This window comes from Phaseolus vulgaris, chromosome 11 (assembly GCF_051622355.1).
Source record: "Phaseolus vulgaris cultivar YP4 chromosome 11, ASM5162235v1, whole genome shotgun sequence".
Taxonomy (NCBI): Eukaryota; Viridiplantae; Streptophyta; class Magnoliopsida; order Fabales; family Fabaceae; genus Phaseolus; species Phaseolus vulgaris.
In genome coordinates this window covers 4,540,414-4,562,273 of record NC_143508.1, presented here as the reverse complement: position 1 = coordinate 4,562,273, position 21,860 = coordinate 4,540,414, and the positions used below count along the sequence as shown (strand labels likewise).

Sequence of the window (21,860 nt, the reverse complement as noted above, 5' to 3'; positions counted from 1 at the left end):
AAATTTTGGAAGAAACTCCCATTAAAAGAATCCGATATGACAACAGGGTGCCTCTTAAAATTAAATTAAGAACAAGGTTATACACAAAAATTTGGATGGTAACAATAAATAAGGCAAATTCTCCAAGCACCTCAATGCCTCCTTCCTCTAACTCCATATAATTTAAAAATGTCAAATATACCTTGACTTATTATTATTATTTTTTAATTAATGTCAAATATTTTTTAATTAATTGTATTTTCTTTTATTAGAAAATGTGGATGAATGATTATGAAGAAGTAACATTTCTTTTTACTCGTCATATTTAAGAGATTTATGTTTCTCCTTTCCATTTTAGAAAAATGTTGGTATATTATAATTGGTGTACATGTCAATTACATAACTACAAGGTAATTAATTTTAAAAATTTTACAAATTGTTGGTATGTTACCTAAATAAATAAAAAACGCATAAACTCCTAATTATTTTGTTACTAATATCTCCCACATATGTACGTTCCGACAGTCAAACAAAGTGAAAAAAAAAACAGAGCTTTTAATAATGAAAAAACTATATATAAAGTTTGAAAAGTATTTTTTTAAAATAAAAAATACTTTGTATTTCAAATTATAATTTTTTCAAATAATCTTCTTAAGCAATGCTATGATTAACTCAATATACCGGATTTAACTTTGAAGAGTTCACAAAATCTCAAGTTTTTCTCATTTAAAATTTCTTTCCGAATTCTCACTTTCAACCTAATTGCTTTTATTAGTTAGTTGCTGTCATTAGTAGTTGCTGATCACTGCTAAAAAATTTCTTTAACTGTGGAAATCCTTGTAAAGTGTTGTAATAATAACGTTATAGTGCGACACAAAGACCAAATTTTAGCTTAAGAATGCTCCTTCCCAGTTCATAATTTACGGCAAACAACTATTGAAGAAAGGGAGGAGTCAGATGCTCCATTGATTTCAGCACCTTTACTCCTAACATGAAGCAGATAATCAACAATTTTTTCAGTTATAACCTCACCAGGGATCAACACTGGTACACCTGGAGGGTATGGACATATAAGCTCCCCTGCAACCTCACCAATGCTCTCCCTTATTGCCACTTTCCTTTTACCTGCAAAAAAGGCATCTCTAGGGATCAAACTCATCATTATATCATCAAAGGGTGCATCAACATTCACCACTTTCTTCTCAGCTTGTTCAATGGAACCATATGTTTCAGCTAGACGCTTTATCCCCAACAAAAGCCTCTCAACATGTTCCCTACAAGTCCCAAGATTAAGTACATAAGTAATACATGTATTCCCAACAAGTTCACCAATGACTTCCTCATCCTTGTATAAGATTTCGTCTGCTTCGTAACCTGATAAACCAAGATTCCAAAAACCTACAGTGAGACGCAATGGATCAACTGCAGGAGATGCTGGAAAGCTTGAGTTCTCAAGTAGTGAGATACCAGGGATTTGTTTTAGCACACACTTTGCCTCATCGGCTAATGCAATTGCTTGGTTAAATGCAATATCAGGGTTCTCACTGAGTTGAGCTCTAGCAGCATCTAGGGATGCCAAAAGCAGAAAACTAGGACTTGTGGTTTGGAGAGTTCGGAGACATCTACAAATTTTTTCCTTATCTACAATGTTGCCTGACATGTGCAGCATAGATGACTGAGTAAGAGAGCATAAAACCTTGTGAGTGGACTGCACAACTAGGTCAGCTCCTTGCTGGAGAGCTGACTTGGGAAGTTTGGAATGAAATCCAAAGTGTGCGCCATGAGCTTCATCAACAATCAAAGGAATTTTTCGAGAATGACACAGCTCCGAAATCTTGCTCAAGTTACTGCAAATACCATGATATGTAGGTGAAGTGATGAATACTGCTGCTGCTTTTTTCCCTTCCATTTCTAGCTCCTCCATGGCTTTCAATACCTGCAACAACACCCGCCACAATAACAATTCCTAGACATTACTAATTAAAAACAACAAAGTTATGAACTATTATCATCATAAATTACTTTCTATTGTTTGCAAATAAAAGCGCACTCTTCATTTCATTTCTTTCTTGAAATCATTAGTAAAGAAGACAGTGTCTCTACATTATACGTGCTTTCATATGTCTGTAACTGGCTTTTCATAATATTTTTTAAACAGTTGTATACTACTTCATCAACCTGTGTGAGTAAAATATTCAAGAACCTAATACAGATACGTGAAGTAAATTTAAGTATACATATGCTTCATAGAAGATAAGAATAGCAAACGCAGTATCAATGTTGAGGAAAGTAAAAATGGATCAGAGATTCGGAACAAATTCTTAGCATCCTTAAACATGTAAGGAAATAACGGATTTTCTATTAAAGGGTTATAATATATAATTATATTTTCTATTTAGCTTATTAACGTGGATTAAATGAGTAGATACCAATATGATTTAATTAAGGGGATTATGGAAACCCTAATTAGCAACATAAATATAGGGTTATTGGTTATGGTCCCCAACACACTAAATAAAAACACACGTTAGATATTAAGGTCCCATAGAGGAATTAGGTTATTTGGTTGAGGAAGACCACAAACCTCATGTTCTTGATTGTCATAGAGATTCCGCAACCATTGGCGATCATCACTATGGATCAAGGTATTTTAATTAATATTTTTGATAATTGACATGAAAAATCTTGACTATTTTCGGATTATAGAATTAGAAATTCTAACAAGTGGCATCAGAGCCGATCATGTTTATTTATTAAGAATGTTTTTGATGAATTAGAGACATATTTAATTTATCATCTTAAACCCTAATTATTATCTTTTATTTGGTTTGAGTTATGGATATGCCTCTTTACAGTCAACATTCAATATTAAGGACCTTCTCATTGGGTGACCATGGATCCTGGGGACTTTTGATTATACTATAGCTTTTGTTTTATGTGGAATACACTTTAAAGAAAGCTTTCGATAGATATATATATATATATATATATATTTTTTTTTATTTTATTTTATTTTTTTTTCTTCTGAAATCATGCGCTGTGTGTATTTATTTTGATTGATATTTTTATTTTATTTTATTCATTCAACATGTCAAAGGATATATATGGCATAATTGGTTCTTTGATAAATTTTATTAAAGCCTAACAATTCTCTATTGTTGTTATTGTGATTATTTAATCATTCGGCCATCACTAATGAAATTTGATCATTTTTGTGATACGTACTTTGGATCCATTAAATCATTGTTAATTTGTTAGTGTTATAAATCAATACTGGTGGAACTTTGCCGTGATTGTCATACGGTTTATTAAGCAGAAGGATCCCATTAGTATAATTCTCATATGGTTTACTTTTTAATTTTACGATTTTTTATTATTTATAATTAAATATTGGTAAGTCTGTAATTAAAACAATTTAATTGAATCAATATGTCGCCAAAGTGATCTCTTTTGTGGATATTATTTTGTTTTGAATTATAGATGTTTTTCGTACATGTAATTTTGTAATTATTTATCGGCTCAAAGGAAGGTGAATTTTAATGAAATTACGTGAACGGTTGTTGTGATAGAATGAGTGATGACTATTTGGTTTACATGTGAATTTTAAATCGGCCCAAAGGAAGATTTATTATTTAACATGTTATTATTGTCATCATTTGATTACAACCAATATGTCATTTACAAATTAATATTTTGTCCAAAGATAAAATGTTAGTGGAGTGCCCAATATCTTGGGATGGGGTTACCTTTATTTAATTTTATGATTTTCTAAACTTATGTGAGCTTTATTGAATTTTCTTTTGTTCTAAATTCAGTTTTTGTTGCTATTGCTCCGATTTTTTCTGCTCAAGCCAATAATATCCCTATGCTTAGCGGGACAAACTTTAAATTTTGGAAAGAAACCGTGGAAATTGTTCTCGGTTGTATGGATTTGGATCTGGCACTTAGGGTGGAACGACCACTCCTACTTCGGATAACCCAAATGAGGTTAAAATTGAGAAATGGGATCACTCTAACCGAATGTGTCCGATGATCATGAAACGTTCCATTTCGGAAGCGTTTCGGGGCTCTATTTCTGAGAGTGGGGATGCCAAAAAGTTCCTTGAAGGAATTGAAGAGTACTTTGCCAAGAATGAAAAATTGGAAGCGAGTAACCTTTTGGGTAAGGTTGTCTCCATGAAGTATCAGGGCAAAGGAAACATAAGAGAGTACATCATGGAGATGTCTAATCTCGCATCAAAGCTCAAGTCACTTAAGTTAGAGTTGTCTAAGGACTTGCTGTACACTTGGTTTTGATCTCTCTGCCTGCACACTTTGGTCAATTTAAGGTGAGTTATAACACTCAAAATGATAAATGGTCCTTAAATGAGCTTATTTCTCATTGTGTGCAAGAGGAAGAGAGACAACAACGAGATAAGGTTGATAGTGCTCATTTGGCTTCGACCTCGAAGAATAAGATGAAAAGGAGAGCTAAGGATATTGTGGAGGGAGCTTCTCAAAAGAAGAAACCAAAGATGCATAATGGTGAATTCATTTGCCATTTCTGTAAGAAGTCGGGACACATGAAGAGGTAGTCTCCCAAATACGCTGATTGGCGTGTAAAGAAAGGTTTGCTTCTAAATTTAGTTTGTTCTGAAGTTAATTTAGCTTTTGTACCTAAGGATACTTGGTGGGTAGATTCTGGTGCTACTACTCACATAAGTATTTCTATATAGGGTTACTGCCAAGTGATGCTGAAAGATTCATCTTTGTGGGCGATGGCAATAGAGTTGCAGTGGAGGCTATAGGAACTTTTAGATTATTATTAAAGATCAGAGTTTATTTGGATTTATTTGAGACTTTTGTTGCACCGTCTTTTCGACAGAATTTAATTTCAATTTCTAGTTTGGACAAATCTGGTTTTTCTTGTTCATTTGGAAATAAATAATAAAGTTAGTCTCTACCAAAATTCAAATCTTATTGGATCTGATTATTTGAATGATAATCTATATATGGTTGATATTGTTAGTTCTTATAATGAAATACTGCAAACAAGTTCACGTGGTACAAAGCGAAAATTAAATGAGGATTCTACTACCTTATGGCACAAGCGTTTAGGTCATATCTCTAAACAGAGAATTCAGAGACTTGTGTCAGATGGAATCCTTGAACCCTTAGATCTAACAGACTTGCAAGTTTGTATTGAGTGTATCAAAGGGAAACGAACAAACAAAAGAAAATTAGGTGCCGAAAGAGCTTCAAACGTCTTAGAATTAATACATACTGATATATGTGGCCCATTCCCTACAGCTTCTCGGAATGGACAATGGTATTTTATTACGTTTATAGACGATTATTTTAGATACAGTTACCTATATTTGATACATGATAAGTCTCAATCCCTTGACGTTTTTAAATCTTTCAAAGCTGAAGTTGAGCTTCAACTTGGAAAGAAAATTAAGGTTGTCAAATCTGATCGTGGTGGTAGGTACTACAGTCGATATGATGGATCAGGAGAACAACGTCCGGGGCCATTTGCTCTTTTCCTCAATGAGTGTGGGATCGTTCCGCAATACACCATGCCGGGCAAACCCAGTATGAATGGTGTTGCAGAACAAAGAAACCGAACTCTTAAAGACATGGTTAGGAGTATGATTACTCATTCTTCTTTACCAGAATCACTCTGGGGAGAAGCATTAAAGATCGCAGTTTATATCATTAACAGAGTACCAAGTAAGGCAGTTGCCAAAACCCCTTATGAGCTGTGGACAGGCAAGAAACCTAGCATTAGGCACTTGCACATTTTGGGGTTGTCCAGTTGAAGCGCAACTTTATAAGCCGCACGAAGCAAAACTAGACTTAAGAACGATTAGCTATTATTTTGTTGGGTACGCTGAGCGCTCTCGAGGCTACAATAGTTTTTTGATCCCACATCAAGATCTATTTTTGAAACGGGAAATGCGAGATTTCTTGAGGAAATTGAGTTTGGGAGGGAAGAAGATTTAAGGAATGTCGGTTTTGAGGAAGAGTTTGTTGTTCAAAATGACAAGGTCATTGTACCTGTTGTTATTCATGACACAACTCCATAACTCAACAACGATGTTCAGGCTCCTATCCCTGACATTGTTGTACAACAAAATGACAATGAAGTTCTTCCTCACGCACCACCTAATGATCAAACTCAACAACCTCAAGAATTGCCATTAAGAAGATCCATTAGAGAAAGAAGAAGTGCGATTTCGGATGATTACATCGTATTTCTGCAAGAACATGAGGATGCAATTGGTTTAACAGAGGAAGATCCAATCAACTTCTGTCAAGCCATGCGTAGTTCAGACGCTTCTAAATGGATCGATGCCATGAATGAAGAGATGAAGTCTATGAATGACAACGACGTTTGGGATCTCGTTGAATTGCCTAAAGGCTCGAAACCCATTGGTTGTAAATGGATATTTAAAATCAAGAGGGATTCAAATGGAAATATTGAGAGATATAAGGCACGTCTAGTCGCTAAAGGCTTTACTCAAAAGAAAGATATTGACTATAAAGAAACTTTCTCTCCCGTCTCTTTGAAAGATTCTTTTAGAATAATTATGGCATTGGTAGTGCATCTTGACTTGGAGTTACATCAGATGGATGTCAAGACCGTGTTTCTCAATGGTGACATTGATGAGACGATTTATATATTGCAACCATAAAATTTTGTATCGAGTGATCCAAAATCTATGGTGTGCAAGCTCAAGAAATCCATCTACGGACTCAAGCAAGCTTCCTGTCAATGGTATCAAAAGTTTCATCAAGTCATTACCTCATACGATTTTGAGGCAAATGTTGTTGATGATTGTGTGTACCACAAGTTCAGTGGGAGTAAATATATCTTTCTGGTGTTATATGTCGATGATATTCTACTTGCTAGTAGTGATGTAGGATTATTGCATGAAACCAAGAAATTTCTGACGAAGAATTTCGAAATGAAAGATCTTGGTAATGCATCTTTTGTATTAGGGATTCAAATACTTAGAGATCGCCCTCGAGGTATTCTTGGATTGTCACAAAAGACCTATATCGATAAAATTCTGAGTAGATTCAGCATGAAAGATAGTAAGCCAGGAGATACACCTCTAGCCAAAGGAGACAAATTTAGTCTCAAACAATGTCCCAAAAATTATCTTGAAAGAAAATAAATGCATAAGATTCCTTATGCATGTGTTATAGGGAGTCTAATGTATGCACAAGTCTGTACTCGTCCCGATATAACATTCATTGTGGGAGTATTGGGCAGATACTTAAATAATCAGGGATTACAACATTGGACAACAACCAAACGCGTGTTGCGTTATTTGAAGAAAACAAAAGACTACGTGCTCACTTATCGGAGATCAGAGAATTTGGAGATCATTGGGTACTCTGACTTTGATTTTGCGGGATGTCAAGATAGCAAGCGCTCCACATCAGGTTATGTCTACATATTAGCTGGAGGAGCCATATCGTGGAAGTCTGTAAAACAGACTCTTATAGCTTCTTCAACTATGGCAGCGGAGTTTGTAGCTTGTTATGAGGCATCCAACCACGGTTTGTGGCTTCAGAATTTTGTTACGGGATTACGAGTTGTAGACGAATCGAAAGACCACTAAAGATTTACTGTGACAACAACTCTGCAGTCTTTTATTCCAACAACAATAGAAGCTCAACGAAGTCAAAGTTTATTGACATTAAGTTTCTAGTTGTGAAAGAAAGAGTTCAAAATAGATAAATTTCTATAGAACATATAGGAACAAATTCTATGCTAGCTGATCCATTAACCAAGGGATTGATACCTAAGGTCTTTCATGAGCACACTGCTCATATGGGTTATTCGTGATGATACCTTGGTTTAGTAGGAGTGTTCTTGTTCTATGTTTTGTTTATGGATATTCTATTGCTTATTATGTTTATGCAGAATAAGGTTGATGGTTTATATGTCTATGATTGAATTCACTATGTTCTTTATTAAACAATTTTAATTGTGTATAAAGATTTTGGAATGATCTCACTAAAGAATAAAGTAGGATCAATTGGAAATTGCCGTTACTTTGAGATAACACTTTACGAAATTTCCATGCTACTCATCCACATTAGATCTATGTCGTTTGGTATATTGATATGTGGTGATTGTCGTGGTCTTGTCACAGATTGATTGTGATAAATATCGAGGTAATTTTCTTATCTTTGTATTAGATGAACCATATTGTTCATAAGGAAAATTAAAATAAATAGGATACGGATGCGCGCCTAAAGAATTGTGATATAGTTGTATTCAGGGTAATATATAACCCAAGTGGGAGATTGTAAGGAAATAACGGATTTCCTATTAATGGGTTATAATATACAATTATACTTCCTATTTAGCTTATTAATGTGTATTAAATGAGTAGATACCAATATTTCCTAATTAAGAGGATTATGAGAACCCTAATTAGCAATATAAAAATAGGCTATTGGTTATGGTCCCCAACACACCAAATAAAAACACACGTTCTTCTCTCCATCAAGAAGAGAGACTAAGGTCCCATAGAGGAATTAAGTTATTTGGTTGAGGAAGACCACAAACCTCCTGTTCTTGATTGCCGTAGAGATTCCACAACAATCGGCGATAATCCAGGTATTTTAATTAAATTTTTGATAATTGGCATGAAAGATATTGGCTATTTTCATTATAGAATTAGAAATTCTAACCTAACATTGTTACCTGAGATGGAGTGACGGCAGCAGCAATGTGCCAATGATTGACAGAGCTGGGAATGATGTACTTAGGCACTGCACCAGATAATACCAATGCAGATATAGCTGATATATGGGAATTCCTGGGAAGAATGAGAAATTCCCCTGGAGAACAAGTGGCCATTATTGCTGCATGTATGCCGGAAGTAGTCCCTCCAACAAGAAACCATGTCTGTGAAGATCCAAAGAGTTTGGCTGCTTCAACCTGTGCTTCTAATATGGGACCATGAGGACAAAAGAGATTGCCAAGCTCTGGAAGCACAGGCAAGTCATGAACATAGGCTGTTCTTCCAATGACCTCAGTCAAGGAAGCAGGTGCAGCATGCCCTCTGTTGTGTCCAGGAAAATGAAAACTTGCAGCATTTTTTATGGCTGAAGATTTGAGTGCAGTGACTAGAGGGGGAACCCCATTTTGCTGAGACATCATGCAGACCTCAAACTAGATTTGATGATAAAGTCCTGCTAATACAAACAAGTAAGGAGATAGAAAGTGAGTATGTTATAATAGATGATGCCCCACTCCCTCTCAATTATGGTGGAATGAATAAATTATTAATTTATTAAGAAGTGAGATGTATGTTTTTACTGTTGAGAGTGTTTAGAGTTTTCAGAGTGTTAATAATTTATTATATAACTTTGGTTTGATAAAGATAATATATTTATTATATAAATTTTTCTTATAATGATTATATATAAAATGACTTGTTTTTTCTCGGTGTGACATGTTAGCTTTAAAGCTGTTTAGTTTATATCAAAAGTACATTAAGCAAGGATTTTTCATATATTTGTATCTACTCTTTGATCGACCCCAAAATGAGTTGCATTATGGAGTGAAGAGGTGAAGTTTGAAAAAAAAAGAGAAGGGTAATGCTGACATGTGATGAGGCATAAACTGTTCCACACATTGATTTTGATTTGGCTGTTGTATCTGTTCTACAGACACTCACCTTTACATCCATCTATAATTTGGTGCTCTAATTTCAATGCCATCAAAAGAAAACTCAACCGAAAAGAGGGGTTGGTTTGGTAGGCTAAGGCATTGAATTTAGCTCAATCTTCACTGCATCCACTTGTGGTCTTTCATTTATGAGAGAGGTGTGTTTTGATTACAAGGTAGATGTAAAAATGATTATAGAAAAAAATACACTTAGAAATTAAAGTGGCAAAACATAACATAAAACAATGACAAACACATGAAGCACAGAGGTTCTTTTGTGTAGCTATTAGAATTTTAGTGTTGAACACATGAGAGTATTACATTTTTGAAATAAGGCTGCACATGTTCAGTCAAAAACTAAAACTGAAAAAGTGAAGTATGGAAATTATTACCATAAGCTACAAGTAAAAATAATAATGGAAAAACATATAGGTAGAAATCAAAGTATATAACTGTAAAAACACATATAGAGGTGTTTTCCTGTATGTGGCAGAGTTTTAGTATTGAACACATGAGATTATTAAGTCAACAGATTTGAAGTATGGTAACAGATGATCAGTTAAAGAATAGAAGTGAAAAAGTGTTGAACATATAAGATTATTAAGTCAACAAATTTGAAGTAAGGTAACGGATGATCAATTAAGGAATAAAAGTGAAAAATCATGAAGTATGAAACTTATTACAATAAACTATGTAAAAAATGATAATGAAAAAACATAAAAGATAGAAATCAAAGTGACAAAACATAAAAAAACAACAAAAATAATAGCAAATTATTAAGAAGTGGACTTTAAGCCTAACTCAATCTCATAAAACCGGCTCAATGAGATGAAATTTGCATCCACTTATATACTATAAAAGGTTCTGATCTCTAGTCGATGTAGGATCTCCAACACAAATGAAATGTTGTTTTTCTTTAACCGTCAAAATTTTAGTGTTGAGGATGTGAGATTATTATGTAAATATATTTGAGATAAGACAGAACATTATAACTTACAAAATAAAAGTGAAAAAGCAAAGTATGGAAGTTATTACAATAACCTACATATAAAAATGATAATGAAAAAAATATACACATAGATTAAACTGAAAAAACATAACAAGAATAACTTATGATATATAGATATGCAATTTTGTACTAGGCCGGATTTGGGATTTGAGTGTTAACCACATTAAGTCAACACAATTCAAATAAGACAATAAACTATCAATAAAAAATAGAAATGAGAAAACAAACTCTTGTCATTACAAAGCATTATATGAGATTATTAACTTCATATATGAAAAATAAAGAAATAATAAATGAAATCACTACATGTTCATATATGATTTAATGTTATATGTATGACTGAAGTCCATAGGAATTTGGTTTCAAAGATTACTTTGCACAACACATTAGTAGTTGATGTTGCTACATTTCCATCTTCATCCAAAATAAGTATTTTCAATCATTTCTTTGTTTTAACTTTAGAAACAATAATATATAATTGATCATGTGTATCGGAAGTGAAAGATAAATTCCAAACTTTAAAAAATATTGATGGTGCCTCTTATTTATTATCATTACAAAATAAAGATATTGAGAACAATAAACTTGAAAGACGATCCCAAATCAATTTTTAATTACTTCAATATTTTTGGGATTTTTTTTAATTTGATACAATTTTATCTTTTAAGTCGTATTACCTTTGCACGACTTTTTCACAATAAAGTCGCGTTACTATGTTCCTAAGTTAGTATGATACTATTTATCCATTTTGATAATTTTTAAGTTTTTTTATCCATTTTAATAATATTTTAAATTTTATCTATTTAAATAATTAACCAATAAAGTTCTACCGGATTAATAAAAATTCCACATTTTTCGGTCAATAAACAAAATACAAACTCTTTTTACTCTTCAACATGATTAATCATATATTAATAGGATAAATTGTATAACACCTTTTTTCTTCATTCATTAATTATGAATTAGTTGATAAGTGATTATGTGGAAAATGAGATATCTGAAAGAGATTCTAAGTGGGAAAAAACTTAGATTTTGCGGCGTCAACTATAAAAGATCTCAAAATATAATCTTAAAATTAATCGTATCAAGTTGGGGCAAAAGTATTCTTTGATGGAATAATTGGAAGGAAAATAAATTTGTATCTCTAACATACGAAAATAAGTGAAAGCTTGGAAATCGATATTGGGTCATGGATCGAAGTTACAGCCCATATTTTTTAAAATATCAAAATTTTCCATTTTCAAGTTTATAATTTAAAATAAAAAAAATTGTATTCTGCATTCTATACAATTTGTAATACAAAATTTTTACAATCTAAATGCAAAAAATTGGATTATAAAATTGTATTTAGAATTGCAGAGTTTAAAAAATATTTTCAAATTAAAAAAAAAATATTTTTTTTAACAAAATTATATTCTGAATTATACCGTTTGAAAAATATTTCTGAATCCAAAAAATATCTTTCTAACTTTAAAATTTGAAATACAAATGTATTCTGAATTATAAAGTTTGGAAGGTATTTTTGAATGGAGAAAATACTATTTAAACTCTTTGATTTGGAATACAATTTTATATTTTGAATTGTAGAGTTTATTTTCCATTCCAAAAAATACTTCTCAAACTCTAGAGTTTGAACAACAAAATTTATTCCGAATTGTAAAATTTTGAAAATATTTCTACCTTATTTCAAAATTTAATATTTATTTTTTTATCGGCAAGAAAAAATAAATAAATAGGTGGTCCAATCCTTATACATACCTCAAAATACAAACATAACTCGTCCAAAAAACTCAACCATAACTAAATAAACACCTAACATGAGACCCAGAGTCCAAAGAAAGTCTTCAATACAGAAAGTCCAAAACAAACACCATATGAAAACAAGTCTCCTCACAACACATTAGAGAAACACCATTCAAAGAACAACCATATGACCGAATAGAATCCACCCCGACAACAACAATCCACCAACCAAAAAGTTAACTAACATATTTTCCATTCCAAAAAATACTTCTCAAACTCTAGAGTTGAACAACAAAATTTATTTCAAATTGTAAAATTTAGAAAATATTTCAACCTTATTTCAAAATTTAATGAGCTAACACTAAAAGTCTACCCTAATATTTGACGTGTTATTGTCTGTTTGTTTATGTTATGTTTTTCCACTTTAATTTCTAAGTATATTTTTTTTTCTATTATCATTTTTACATCTACTTGTAATCAAGACACCTCTCTAATAATGAAAGGCCTCAAGTCGATTCAATGAAGATTTAGGTAAAGTCAATGCCTTAGCCTACCAAATCAGACACTCTTTTCAGTTGAGTTTTAGCACTCAAATTAGACCAAACTAGTGATGGATGTAATAACGAGTGTCTGTCGAACAGAGACAACAACCAAATCAATTTATGGAACAGTTTATGCCTCATCACATGTCAGCATATACCCTTCTCTTTTTTTCAAACTTCACCTCTTCACTCCATAATGCAACTCATTTTGGGGTAGATCAAAGAGTAGATAGAAATAAAAACAACATGCATATATGAAAAATACATGATTATTGTACTGTTTCATATAATTTGAACAGCTTAAAGTTAACATCTCAGACAGTGAAAATAACATAAGTTAACATCTTCAGTATAGGCCTTACTTAGTTTTTTATATATTTAGCAGGACTTGATCAGAAAACTACTTTGTTTGTATTTGACAGGACTTTATCACGAAATCTATTGAGGCTTCCATGATGTCTCAGAAAAATGGGATTTCCCCTCTAGTCACTGCACTCAAATCTTCGGCCCAAAAAGATGCTGCAAGTTTTAACTTTTCGCATTGGAGCCACCTCATTTTCTGAAAGCTGAATTGCTGGAATTTGAAATTTGAATTTTGAAGTTTGAAGGTTGAAGGGGAGACCACCAGATTTGGACCTACTTCATTTCAGTCAGAACAGTTATATAATAAAAATATTATATTTTATGATAACTTCCATTCGGGCACGAGAAAGTCTGCGATCAACAATAACTCAGTATTGAATTTGGTTATCATTATTTCGGATCTGAGTAGTTCAATAAAAAATAACTTAGAATTTTGAATCTGATTGTATCCATTCAGACCCGAGCAGTCCGATCAAAACCTAAAAAAACACTCACAGTAAGTATTTCAACTTGAATTTTAACACTATATATATTCATTATATAGAATTTGAAGCTTGAGCGTCGGTATATTTTCTGTACATGGAGTTTCCTCGTTCCTCGAAAGCTACAGGAGCAAACCATCCAGATTCAATTATATAATAAAAATATTATATTTTATAATATCACGTGTGAAAAGAAAAGATACTAGTAGTAGACAATAATCTAGAGTGAGTGGGGGCATCATCCAATAATATACTGTATTTCTATACAATAATCGAGAGTGAGTGTGGGCGTCATCCAACAATGTATATTTCTATGTCCTTAATTGCTATGTCTGAATTTTTGCAGCACTTGATCACGACACTGTATTCAGCATCATCCAATAATTGAGGTTTTCATACTGTTCACTCCATAATGAATTAATATTTTACTCATTCCACAATAATTGAGAGTGTGCATATCATCTAATATAACCTTACTCTTGGTTTGTATTTAGCAGGAGTTTTTCACGAAATCTATAGTTTGAGGTTTTGAGATGTCTCAGCAAAATGGGGTTCCTCCTCTAGTGACTGCACTAAAATCTTCAGCCCTAAAAAATGCTGCAAGTTTTCAGTTTCCCGGACACAACAGAGGGCATGCTGCACCTGCTTCCTTGAGTGAGGTCATTGGAAGAACAGCCTTTGCTCATGACTTGCCTATGCTTCCAGAGCTTGGCAATCTCTTTTGTTCTCATGGTCCCATATTAGAAGCACAGGTTGAAGCAGCCAAACTGTTTGGATCTTCACAGACATGGTTTCTTGTTGGAGGGACTACTTCTGGCATACATGCAGCAATAATGGCCACTTGTTCTCCAGGGGAGTTTCTCATTCTTCCCAGGAATTCTCATATATCAGCTATATCTGCATTGGTATTATCTGGTGCAGTGCCGAAGTACATCACTCCGAGCTCTGTCAATCATTGGCACATTGCTTCTGCAGTCACTCCAGCTCAGGTAACTACATCATTCTTTTCCATTCTTTTTGGATTAGTTTGGTTTCGAATACCTCCTTTGAGTCATTCACGTACACGTTATACAATATAACTACCATGTTTTGCTTAACATTGCACTTGACTCGAAAAGCATCGTCATATTGGTTGAAGAAACTATATAATAGATAAGATGAAAAAAATTTACTGAAATTATTAAATAAAAATTAATTTTAGAAATAAAAAATAATTAATTGTTTTATATTGACTAAATTAGATATTATTTTAAAAACTAAAAAAATTAGTAATATTTAAATTGATTTGTGTTCTCAAACGGGATTGAAACCAAAAGAACGATTTAAATCACTCTTAGTTCTGCTCCTCAGTCCTTCCTCTAGGTTGGACTCCTTTACTCTCGCTCTCCTACTCTTCCTTCTCGCTAGCTCTGGCCTCGGATGGTACCTACAAAAGACACTTTGATGCTCAAGTCAATTTTGGCACTCGACACTCAGTTTTTAGTATTAGATGATTGCGTAACTGATCCATTGAGATTTGTGCTTATTTATATAATTATTGTGGATCATTTGTCGTTAATGAGCCTAATAAAAGCATATTAACAAATGTTTGGTCATTAATCAGCTTCATGTTGATCATGTCGGTCGGTCTGGACCAAGTGCCGAGTCTTATGTTCGGTCGTGCAGACCCTACTGGTACAATTTTTATTATTGATAAATAACTTTTAAATTGATATTTAATTAGTTATTAAGTTTTAACTATTAACTTTAGAATCTAAAACTAGTTGTAAAAGATCTATTTTTCTCAATCTCTATGAACCGAGATCGAAAAACATTAAGAATAAGAAATAAAACCATCTTTCATTCTTAATAGCCACAAGATTATCATCTTAGGGTGATATTTTTGTTGACAAATGCTCCTATTATACCTGTAGTCTCTGAAGGATAAGAAACAATTATGTAACATCTACATCGAGGATCGCTACAGGAAATTAATTAAATAACAACAAAAAATATAGTCACTATATTAACAAAATTAAATACTATTTTAGAGATTAAAAAATTATTTATATTTAAGGTGATTTTTATTATTAATAAAAATTTATAAAATGAATTCTAAATTGGTATCTAGATTAGCTGTGATTTTTATTATTAATAAAAATTTATAAAATGAATTCTAAATTGGTATCTAAATTAGCTAACAAGATTTCACGTACTAATACTTTAGATTATAAATTTGTCTCAATTAGATTTTTAGAGACTAATTTAGAATTTAAAATATTAGTAATTAAAACTTTGTTAGTTAACGGTTAGATATCAATTTAAAAACGATATTATAAATTTATATTAATAATAAAAACTATTTTTTTAAGTCTATAAAATGGTATTTAATAGTAAGTAATCTTCTTTATGAATGATTTCTTCTAATTTAGTTTAATATATAGTAACATGGTCTTCTTTATTTTAAGAAAGAAATGAAATGGAGAGTACACTTTTATTTGCAAACAATAGAAAGTCATTTATGATGATAATATTTCATGTAACTTTGTTGTTTTTAATTAGTAATCACTAGGAATTATTATTGTGGCGGATTGTTGTAGGTATTGAAAGCCATGGAGGAACTAGAAATGGAAGGGAAAAAAGCAGCAGCAGTGTTCATCACTTCACCTACTTATCATGGTATTTGCAGCAACTTGAGCAGGATTTCGGAGCTGTGTCATTCTCGAAAAATTCCTTTGATAGTTGATGAAGCTCATGGCGCACACTTTGGATTTCATTCCAAACTTCCCAAGTCAGCTCTCCAGCAAGGAGCTGACCTAGTTGTGCAGTCCACTCACAAGGTTTTATGCTCTCTTACTCAGTCATCTATGCTGCACATGTCAGGCAACATTGTAGATAAGGAAAGAGTTTGTAGATGTCTCCGAACTCTCCAAACCACAAGCCCTAGTTTTCTGCTTTTGGCATCCCTAGATGCTGCTAGAGCTCAACTCAGTGAGAACCTTGACATTGCATTTAACCAAGCAATTGCATTAGCCGATGAGGCAAAGTGTGAGCTAAAACAAATCCCTGGTATCTCACTACTTGAGAATACCAGCTTTCCAGCATCTCCTGCAGTTGATCCATTGCGTCTCACTGTAGGGTTTTGGAATCTTGGTTTATCAGGTTACGAAGCAGATGGAATCTTGTACAAGGATGATGAAGTGATTGGTGAACTTGTTGAGAGTACATGTATTACTTATGTACTTAATCTTGGGACTAGTAGGGAGCATGTTGAGAGGCTTTTGTTGGGGATAAAGCGTCTAGCTGAAACATATGGTTCCAATGAAGAAGCTGAGAAGAAAGTGGTGAATGTTGATGCAACCTTTGATGATATAAGCATGAGTTTGATCCCCAGAGATGCCTTTTTTGCAAGTAAAAGAAAAGTGGGAATAAGGGAGAGCATTGGGGAGGTTGCAGGGGAGCTTATATCTCCATACCCTCCAGGTATACCAGTATTGATCCCTGGTGAGGTTATAACTGAAAAAGTTGTTGATTATCTTCTTCATGTTAGGAGTAAAGGTGCTCAAATTAATGGAGCATCTGACTCCTCCCTTTCTTCAATATTGGTTTGTGGTAAATTATGAGCTGGGAAGGAGCATTCTTAAGCTAAAACTTGGTCTTTGTGTAACAGTACAATGCTCGTCTTTAAATTTGAGATTCTTCTGAGAAGGATAGTATTGATTAAGATGATTATTTCAAGTAATTGTTAACTTTTAACTGAAGATTGTTCTGCATTCAATTTAATCGTCTTAAGTTGGTGCAAGTATTCTTTGATGGGAACAGTTGGAAGGAAAATAAATATGTGTCTCTAACAAACGAAAATAAGTGAAAACTTGGAAATTGGAGTTGGATCGTCCATCCAAGGGGAGTTTGTAGAGTTCGAAAGATATTTTCAAATTCAGAAAATAATTTTCAAATTCTATAATTGATAAAATTATATTCTAAATTTTACTATTTTCAAATCTACAAATTTATTTTGAACTTTGTATTTCAAATTGTAAAGTTTTGAAGATATTTTTAAATCTAGAAAATATTTGAATATTATAATTCAAAATATAGTTTTATATTTTCTATGAGTTTGAAAAATATTTTCTAACCTAGAAAATATCTTCTAAATTTTAAATTTGAAATACATATTCTTTAACCAATTTGTCCATTGATTTAGTTTAGAATTAAGCAGCTTCTTTTGTTTTAATTTAGAATGAAGTATTTTTTGTGCTAAAAAAAAGAATTTTTTATTTTATTTTTAACAAAAAAAATTTATGATATTCGAAAACAAGTCTTTAACTTATATATATTTATGTTAATAATTTGAGTTTATAATAAGTTGAAAAAGACGTTATGCTTGTTAAAAAAAAGACATCAAAATAATTATGTAAATTCAAATTTTTATTATGAAAATATTTGTGTAACATATACCTATATATAAAATGGATTCTTCCATAGTGTTTTTTTATGTACATAATTTTTTTCCGATTCTACCCTTATTTAATATATCTCATTTTATTAATATAATGAAATATTTTGTCTTAAAAAATAAATTTATTTTTAATTTTTAAAATTAATATTATTGTACTGTTTTTCTATGATTCTTCATTCTTCCCTTAATTCCTTATTTTAAGAAAACAAAGAGAACATACTCCCACACATTTCCACACCAAATCTCACATATAAAATAAAATAACTTTCACTTTCCATTGCTATTATTTTTTTTTCAATTTTTTTTATATGTTATTTCTGCATTAATTATAGAGTTGGAAAGGTATTTAGAAATACATAAAATACATTATCGAATTCTACAATTAAAAAAAGGATAAATTAGACTTTTCAGAAGAAAAAAATAAGTATGAAGTGAAAGAAAAAGGTAGGAGGTGCAGTAAGAAAACGCCCAACCTTGTTCCGACAAAACCTCAAAAAGAGTAACTGAGTAAGGGATAAGACATCATCATTCACCACTCATACGTGGGAGAGAGACACGACATGAACATGGACATGGTTTCCATGTCGAATTCCACAACATTTGGAGTTCCTTCTTTCACAACATGCCCATTCTCTACGACTGGAACTAGAACCTGCTGCATTCACGTTCCTGCCACTCCAAATGCAAAATCTAGAGACTCTGTTTCTCTCAGTCTCAGTCTGTTCAAGAGGAGGAGGTACTCGATTACTTCACTCTCCACTACTTTTTTGTGGATGATACTTAACAACCTTAATGGCTTATATGTTTTGCTTTTATGTTCTTCCATGCAGCTTGGGTGGATTTTTTACTCCCATTGAAACAACTCTTGGACATCTCAATGCACCAATTTCAGCCCTTAATTCAGGTGACTTTTGGACCCATTCCTCTTTTGGATTTCAAATATATGAATGGATGTTCTAGAGAGTGTTAAGCACACAAAATGGGAAAATACCAATTACCAACCTGCATGTGTTCTGCATCAATATATCATGTTCTTCTTGTCTTGTAGGTTTAGAAGCATCAATTACAGATTCCAACGAAATTTCAGCCATGTTAACAAATGCCAAAATAGTACTAGATTCCGAAGAGGAAAATAAGAAACAAGTGAGCATGTAGAATTGCTTTCTGCTTCTTTCAGGAAATTTTCTCATGTTTCTTTATGTTCTCATACTATGGTCCCAAATTCTATCTCCATAGCTTCTGTTCTCTGTTTCTCTTGATATTTTCTTCTATCTCTATTCTGCTATTGCTTTATCCTATAGAGTGCAACGATGAAAAGATGTGATTTATTAAAAATATAAAAAAAAATGTTGTACATTTTCCAAGAGAGGGAAATGTTTATCTCTGGATTCATTTGCCCACTGACATTCTTGAGATTTCTGATATAATATTTGATATACTGATTCACAACTTTTGGTACTAAAGATAACTGGTTTTTCCAATCTAGTTCATTAATTTGTTAACCTTGAAGACTAACTAACCACTACTAAATCCCTAGGTAGTCGTCATGCTCAATCGGGCAAAGTCTTCCCTGCGGTATTTTAATTTGTTTCTGTCGTGATAATGTACTTCATCATGGTACTTATTTATACAAGCAGGTCAAAATTGAAGTTAATATTACTCTAAGCATATTTTTTGGTTGTTGCAGACATTGCCACTAGCATACAATGCAATCTGCAGCTTCAGATTTGCATAAAATATGGCTAGATATATCACTATATCAAATCAAGCCTTTTTTCCTTTACCCTTTAGTTTCTCCCTTCTATCATCTATTATTTTTTACTACTGGAGTGTGAATTTCTATAAATTCCTGGATCATGTTAATTTCATGTTTTCATATTGCTTTTTGGTTTGATGCTGCGTTAACTATCTCATGAAATAAATGGCAGCTGAGAGTGGACTTGACTGGTGATCAAACACAAAAAGTATTCGATAGGATCGTAATAAACTTAGGTCGTACTGCCCCACCGGTTCCGGGATTTCGCATGCAAAAAGGAGGTAAGAATCAAGAAGCTGCATTATTGATAAAGTACACACAGTACCCTTTCATACCCTGAACAATTCAATTGGTTATTACATTGCAATACGTGCCAAGAACCCACCACCCACATGAGCTTAACATTTGACATTTGCTATAAGATTTATCCCTCATTCAAAATCCCTTATCCTCAAGAGTTGCTACAACACAAGACATTAGCATTTGTCTAAAAAACTGATAACCATCTTTTCTAAGAAATATCATTTTGCAGCTGCTTATGCTCTTATTATATCATGGTCTTTCTCTTTTCAAGTCTTGGACCGTTTTATTTTCATTCGTATTTTCTTGCTCAACTAAGACTTGTCCAATGACCATCACATTCACATCCTTCACATTGGTGATCTTGGTTTTTACGTGAAAGCTTTACCAATTGGTTGGACATTTTCAGACTTCCATACCGTTAGTGAGAAAATCAACCGTGTGGGGCTTCACTGGTTGACCCTCTCTTCTATAGTAGTCAGTTCAGTTGTCTCTAATAGACTGATACTAAATATGCATACCAATGATGAGAATAGTGGGAAAAGAAAGGAAACTGGATTGTCATTTTACTCTTCACAATTATATTGATATGATTTTACATGTGATTCATTTTCCTGTTCATCATAGTTCAGTATTTTAACAGCATAAGAATTTGCAGTTCATGAGTTTTTACTTTACTTTTAAATTGTGCATGTGATGTCCGAACTGCTCCAGGAAAATCATCAAAGGTGCGTGATTTCCAATCAAGTTTTTTTATATATATCTGATGTATTGTTTATTATCTTTTCATAAATTATTTTATCTTTCAACTGCAATGTGCTGAATAACATCAATATAATTAAAGTGTTAGCATTGATCACTTAGACGATTAGATTTTTCTATCAAATATCTTACCCAACAATTAGTTAGCCCTCAAAAAGAAAAAAATGGAAAGGCCTCTGTCACTGAATACAACAGAACATCCATAGATCATTATAATGTTTGTTTCTTCCTCAAAGATAACCTCGTTAGGAAATGCATGCAGATCCCAAAGGACTTCCTTGTTCAGATACTAGGGGAAGAACGGGTTATCAAATTTGCAATACAAGAAATACTCAACTCTACCATGGCTGATTATGTAAAAAAGGCAAGTGATTTTACCACTTCATATGTGGGTGTCATGAATGTAAACTTATTTCCACATTTGATGACCCAATACCAGGAAAACATGGATGAAAAGGAGTGGAAGATAAGCACTACCCAAACGGCAGAACAACTCAAGAAGTCATTCACTCCAGGAAATGACTTTGGCTTCAACGTTATAATTGAGCCTGAAAATCAGTAAGATTCTAATAAACTTCTTATGGAGATCTAGTTGTTGAGCATAACCAGATTGACCGGCAATGGGGGCAACGTGATTTCTTTTCTCTCAATGATATACAGGTTAAAGAGTTGTTTTAGTGATCAGTTTGGTGTACACATAAAAAAAGAGCTTCAATATTCTTATGAGCCTTGCAAGAAAAAATGTATAAGAAACTCATTTTTAGACTTTTCATCCTGATTTTAAAGGGATACCAAAGTGACTCGAGTCGT

General features: G+C 32.7%; 2 protein-coding genes and 2 pseudogenes across 4 annotated transcripts; 3 read left to right on the top strand and 1 right to left on the bottom strand.

Annotated features, from left to right (window-relative positions):
* Positions 1 to 795: 795 nt before the first annotated feature.
* LOC137830255 (uncharacterized) lies at positions 796 to 9,217 on the bottom strand. Of its 2 annotated transcripts, XM_068637466.2 has the most exons (3): positions 8,687 to 9,217; positions 1,447 to 1,915; positions 796 to 1,353 (listed from the first exon to the last, which is right to left on the bottom strand). In XM_068637466.2, exons 1-3 carry the CDS (start codon positions 9,143 to 9,145, stop codon positions 893 to 895), a joined length of 1,389 nt encoding a protein of 462 aa, XP_068493567.1. In that variant the 5' UTR covers positions 9,146 to 9,217; the 3' UTR covers positions 796 to 892. The 2 variants fall into 2 exon arrangements, with proteins under 2 accessions (XP_068493567.1, XP_068493560.1); XM_068637459.2 differs by having other exon boundaries at positions 796 to 1,915; positions 8,687 to 9,216.
* LOC150023006 (uncharacterized) lies at positions 3,641 to 4,694 on the top strand (annotated as a pseudogene).
* Positions 9,218 to 14,295: 5,078 nt separating the features above from the next.
* Positions 14,296 to 17,552, top strand: LOC137833417 (uncharacterized). Its single transcript, XM_068641769.2, has 2 exons — positions 14,296 to 14,783; positions 16,374 to 17,552. The coding sequence occupies exons 1-2, from the start codon at positions 14,328 to 14,330 to the stop codon at positions 17,394 to 17,396; spliced, it is 1,479 nt and encodes a 492-aa protein (XP_068497870.1). The 5' UTR covers positions 14,296 to 14,327; the 3' UTR covers positions 17,397 to 17,552.
* Positions 17,553 to 18,690: 1,138 nt separating this feature from the next.
* LOC137829355 (uncharacterized) lies at positions 18,691 to 21,414 on the top strand (annotated as a pseudogene). Its single transcript, XR_016517167.1, has 6 exons — positions 18,691 to 18,968; positions 19,063 to 19,136; positions 19,281 to 19,375; positions 20,161 to 20,269; positions 21,003 to 21,016; positions 21,313 to 21,414. The product of XR_016517167.1 is annotated as an uncharacterized LOC137829355 (transcript).
* The last annotated feature ends 446 nt before the right edge of the window (positions 21,415 to 21,860 follow it).

Excerpts from the sequence above, each read along its gene's own strand:
- LOC137833417 (XM_068641769.2), top strand. The coding sequence starts at position 14,328 with ATGTCTCAGCAAAATGGGGTTCCTCCTCTAGTGACTGCACTAAAATCT. Across the intron at positions 14,784-16,373 it reads CTGCAGTCACTCCAGCTCAG|GTATTGAAAGCCATGGAGGA; the intron begins GTAACTACATCA and ends GGATTGTTGTAG.
- LOC137830255 (XM_068637459.2), bottom strand. The coding sequence starts at position 9,145 with ATGATGTCTCAGCAAAATGGGGTTCCCCCTCTAGTCACTGCACTCAAA. Across the intron at positions 1,916-8,686 it reads CTGCCGTCACTCCATCTCAG|GTATTGAAAGCCATGGAGGA; the intron begins GTAACAATGTTA and ends GTGTTGTTGCAG.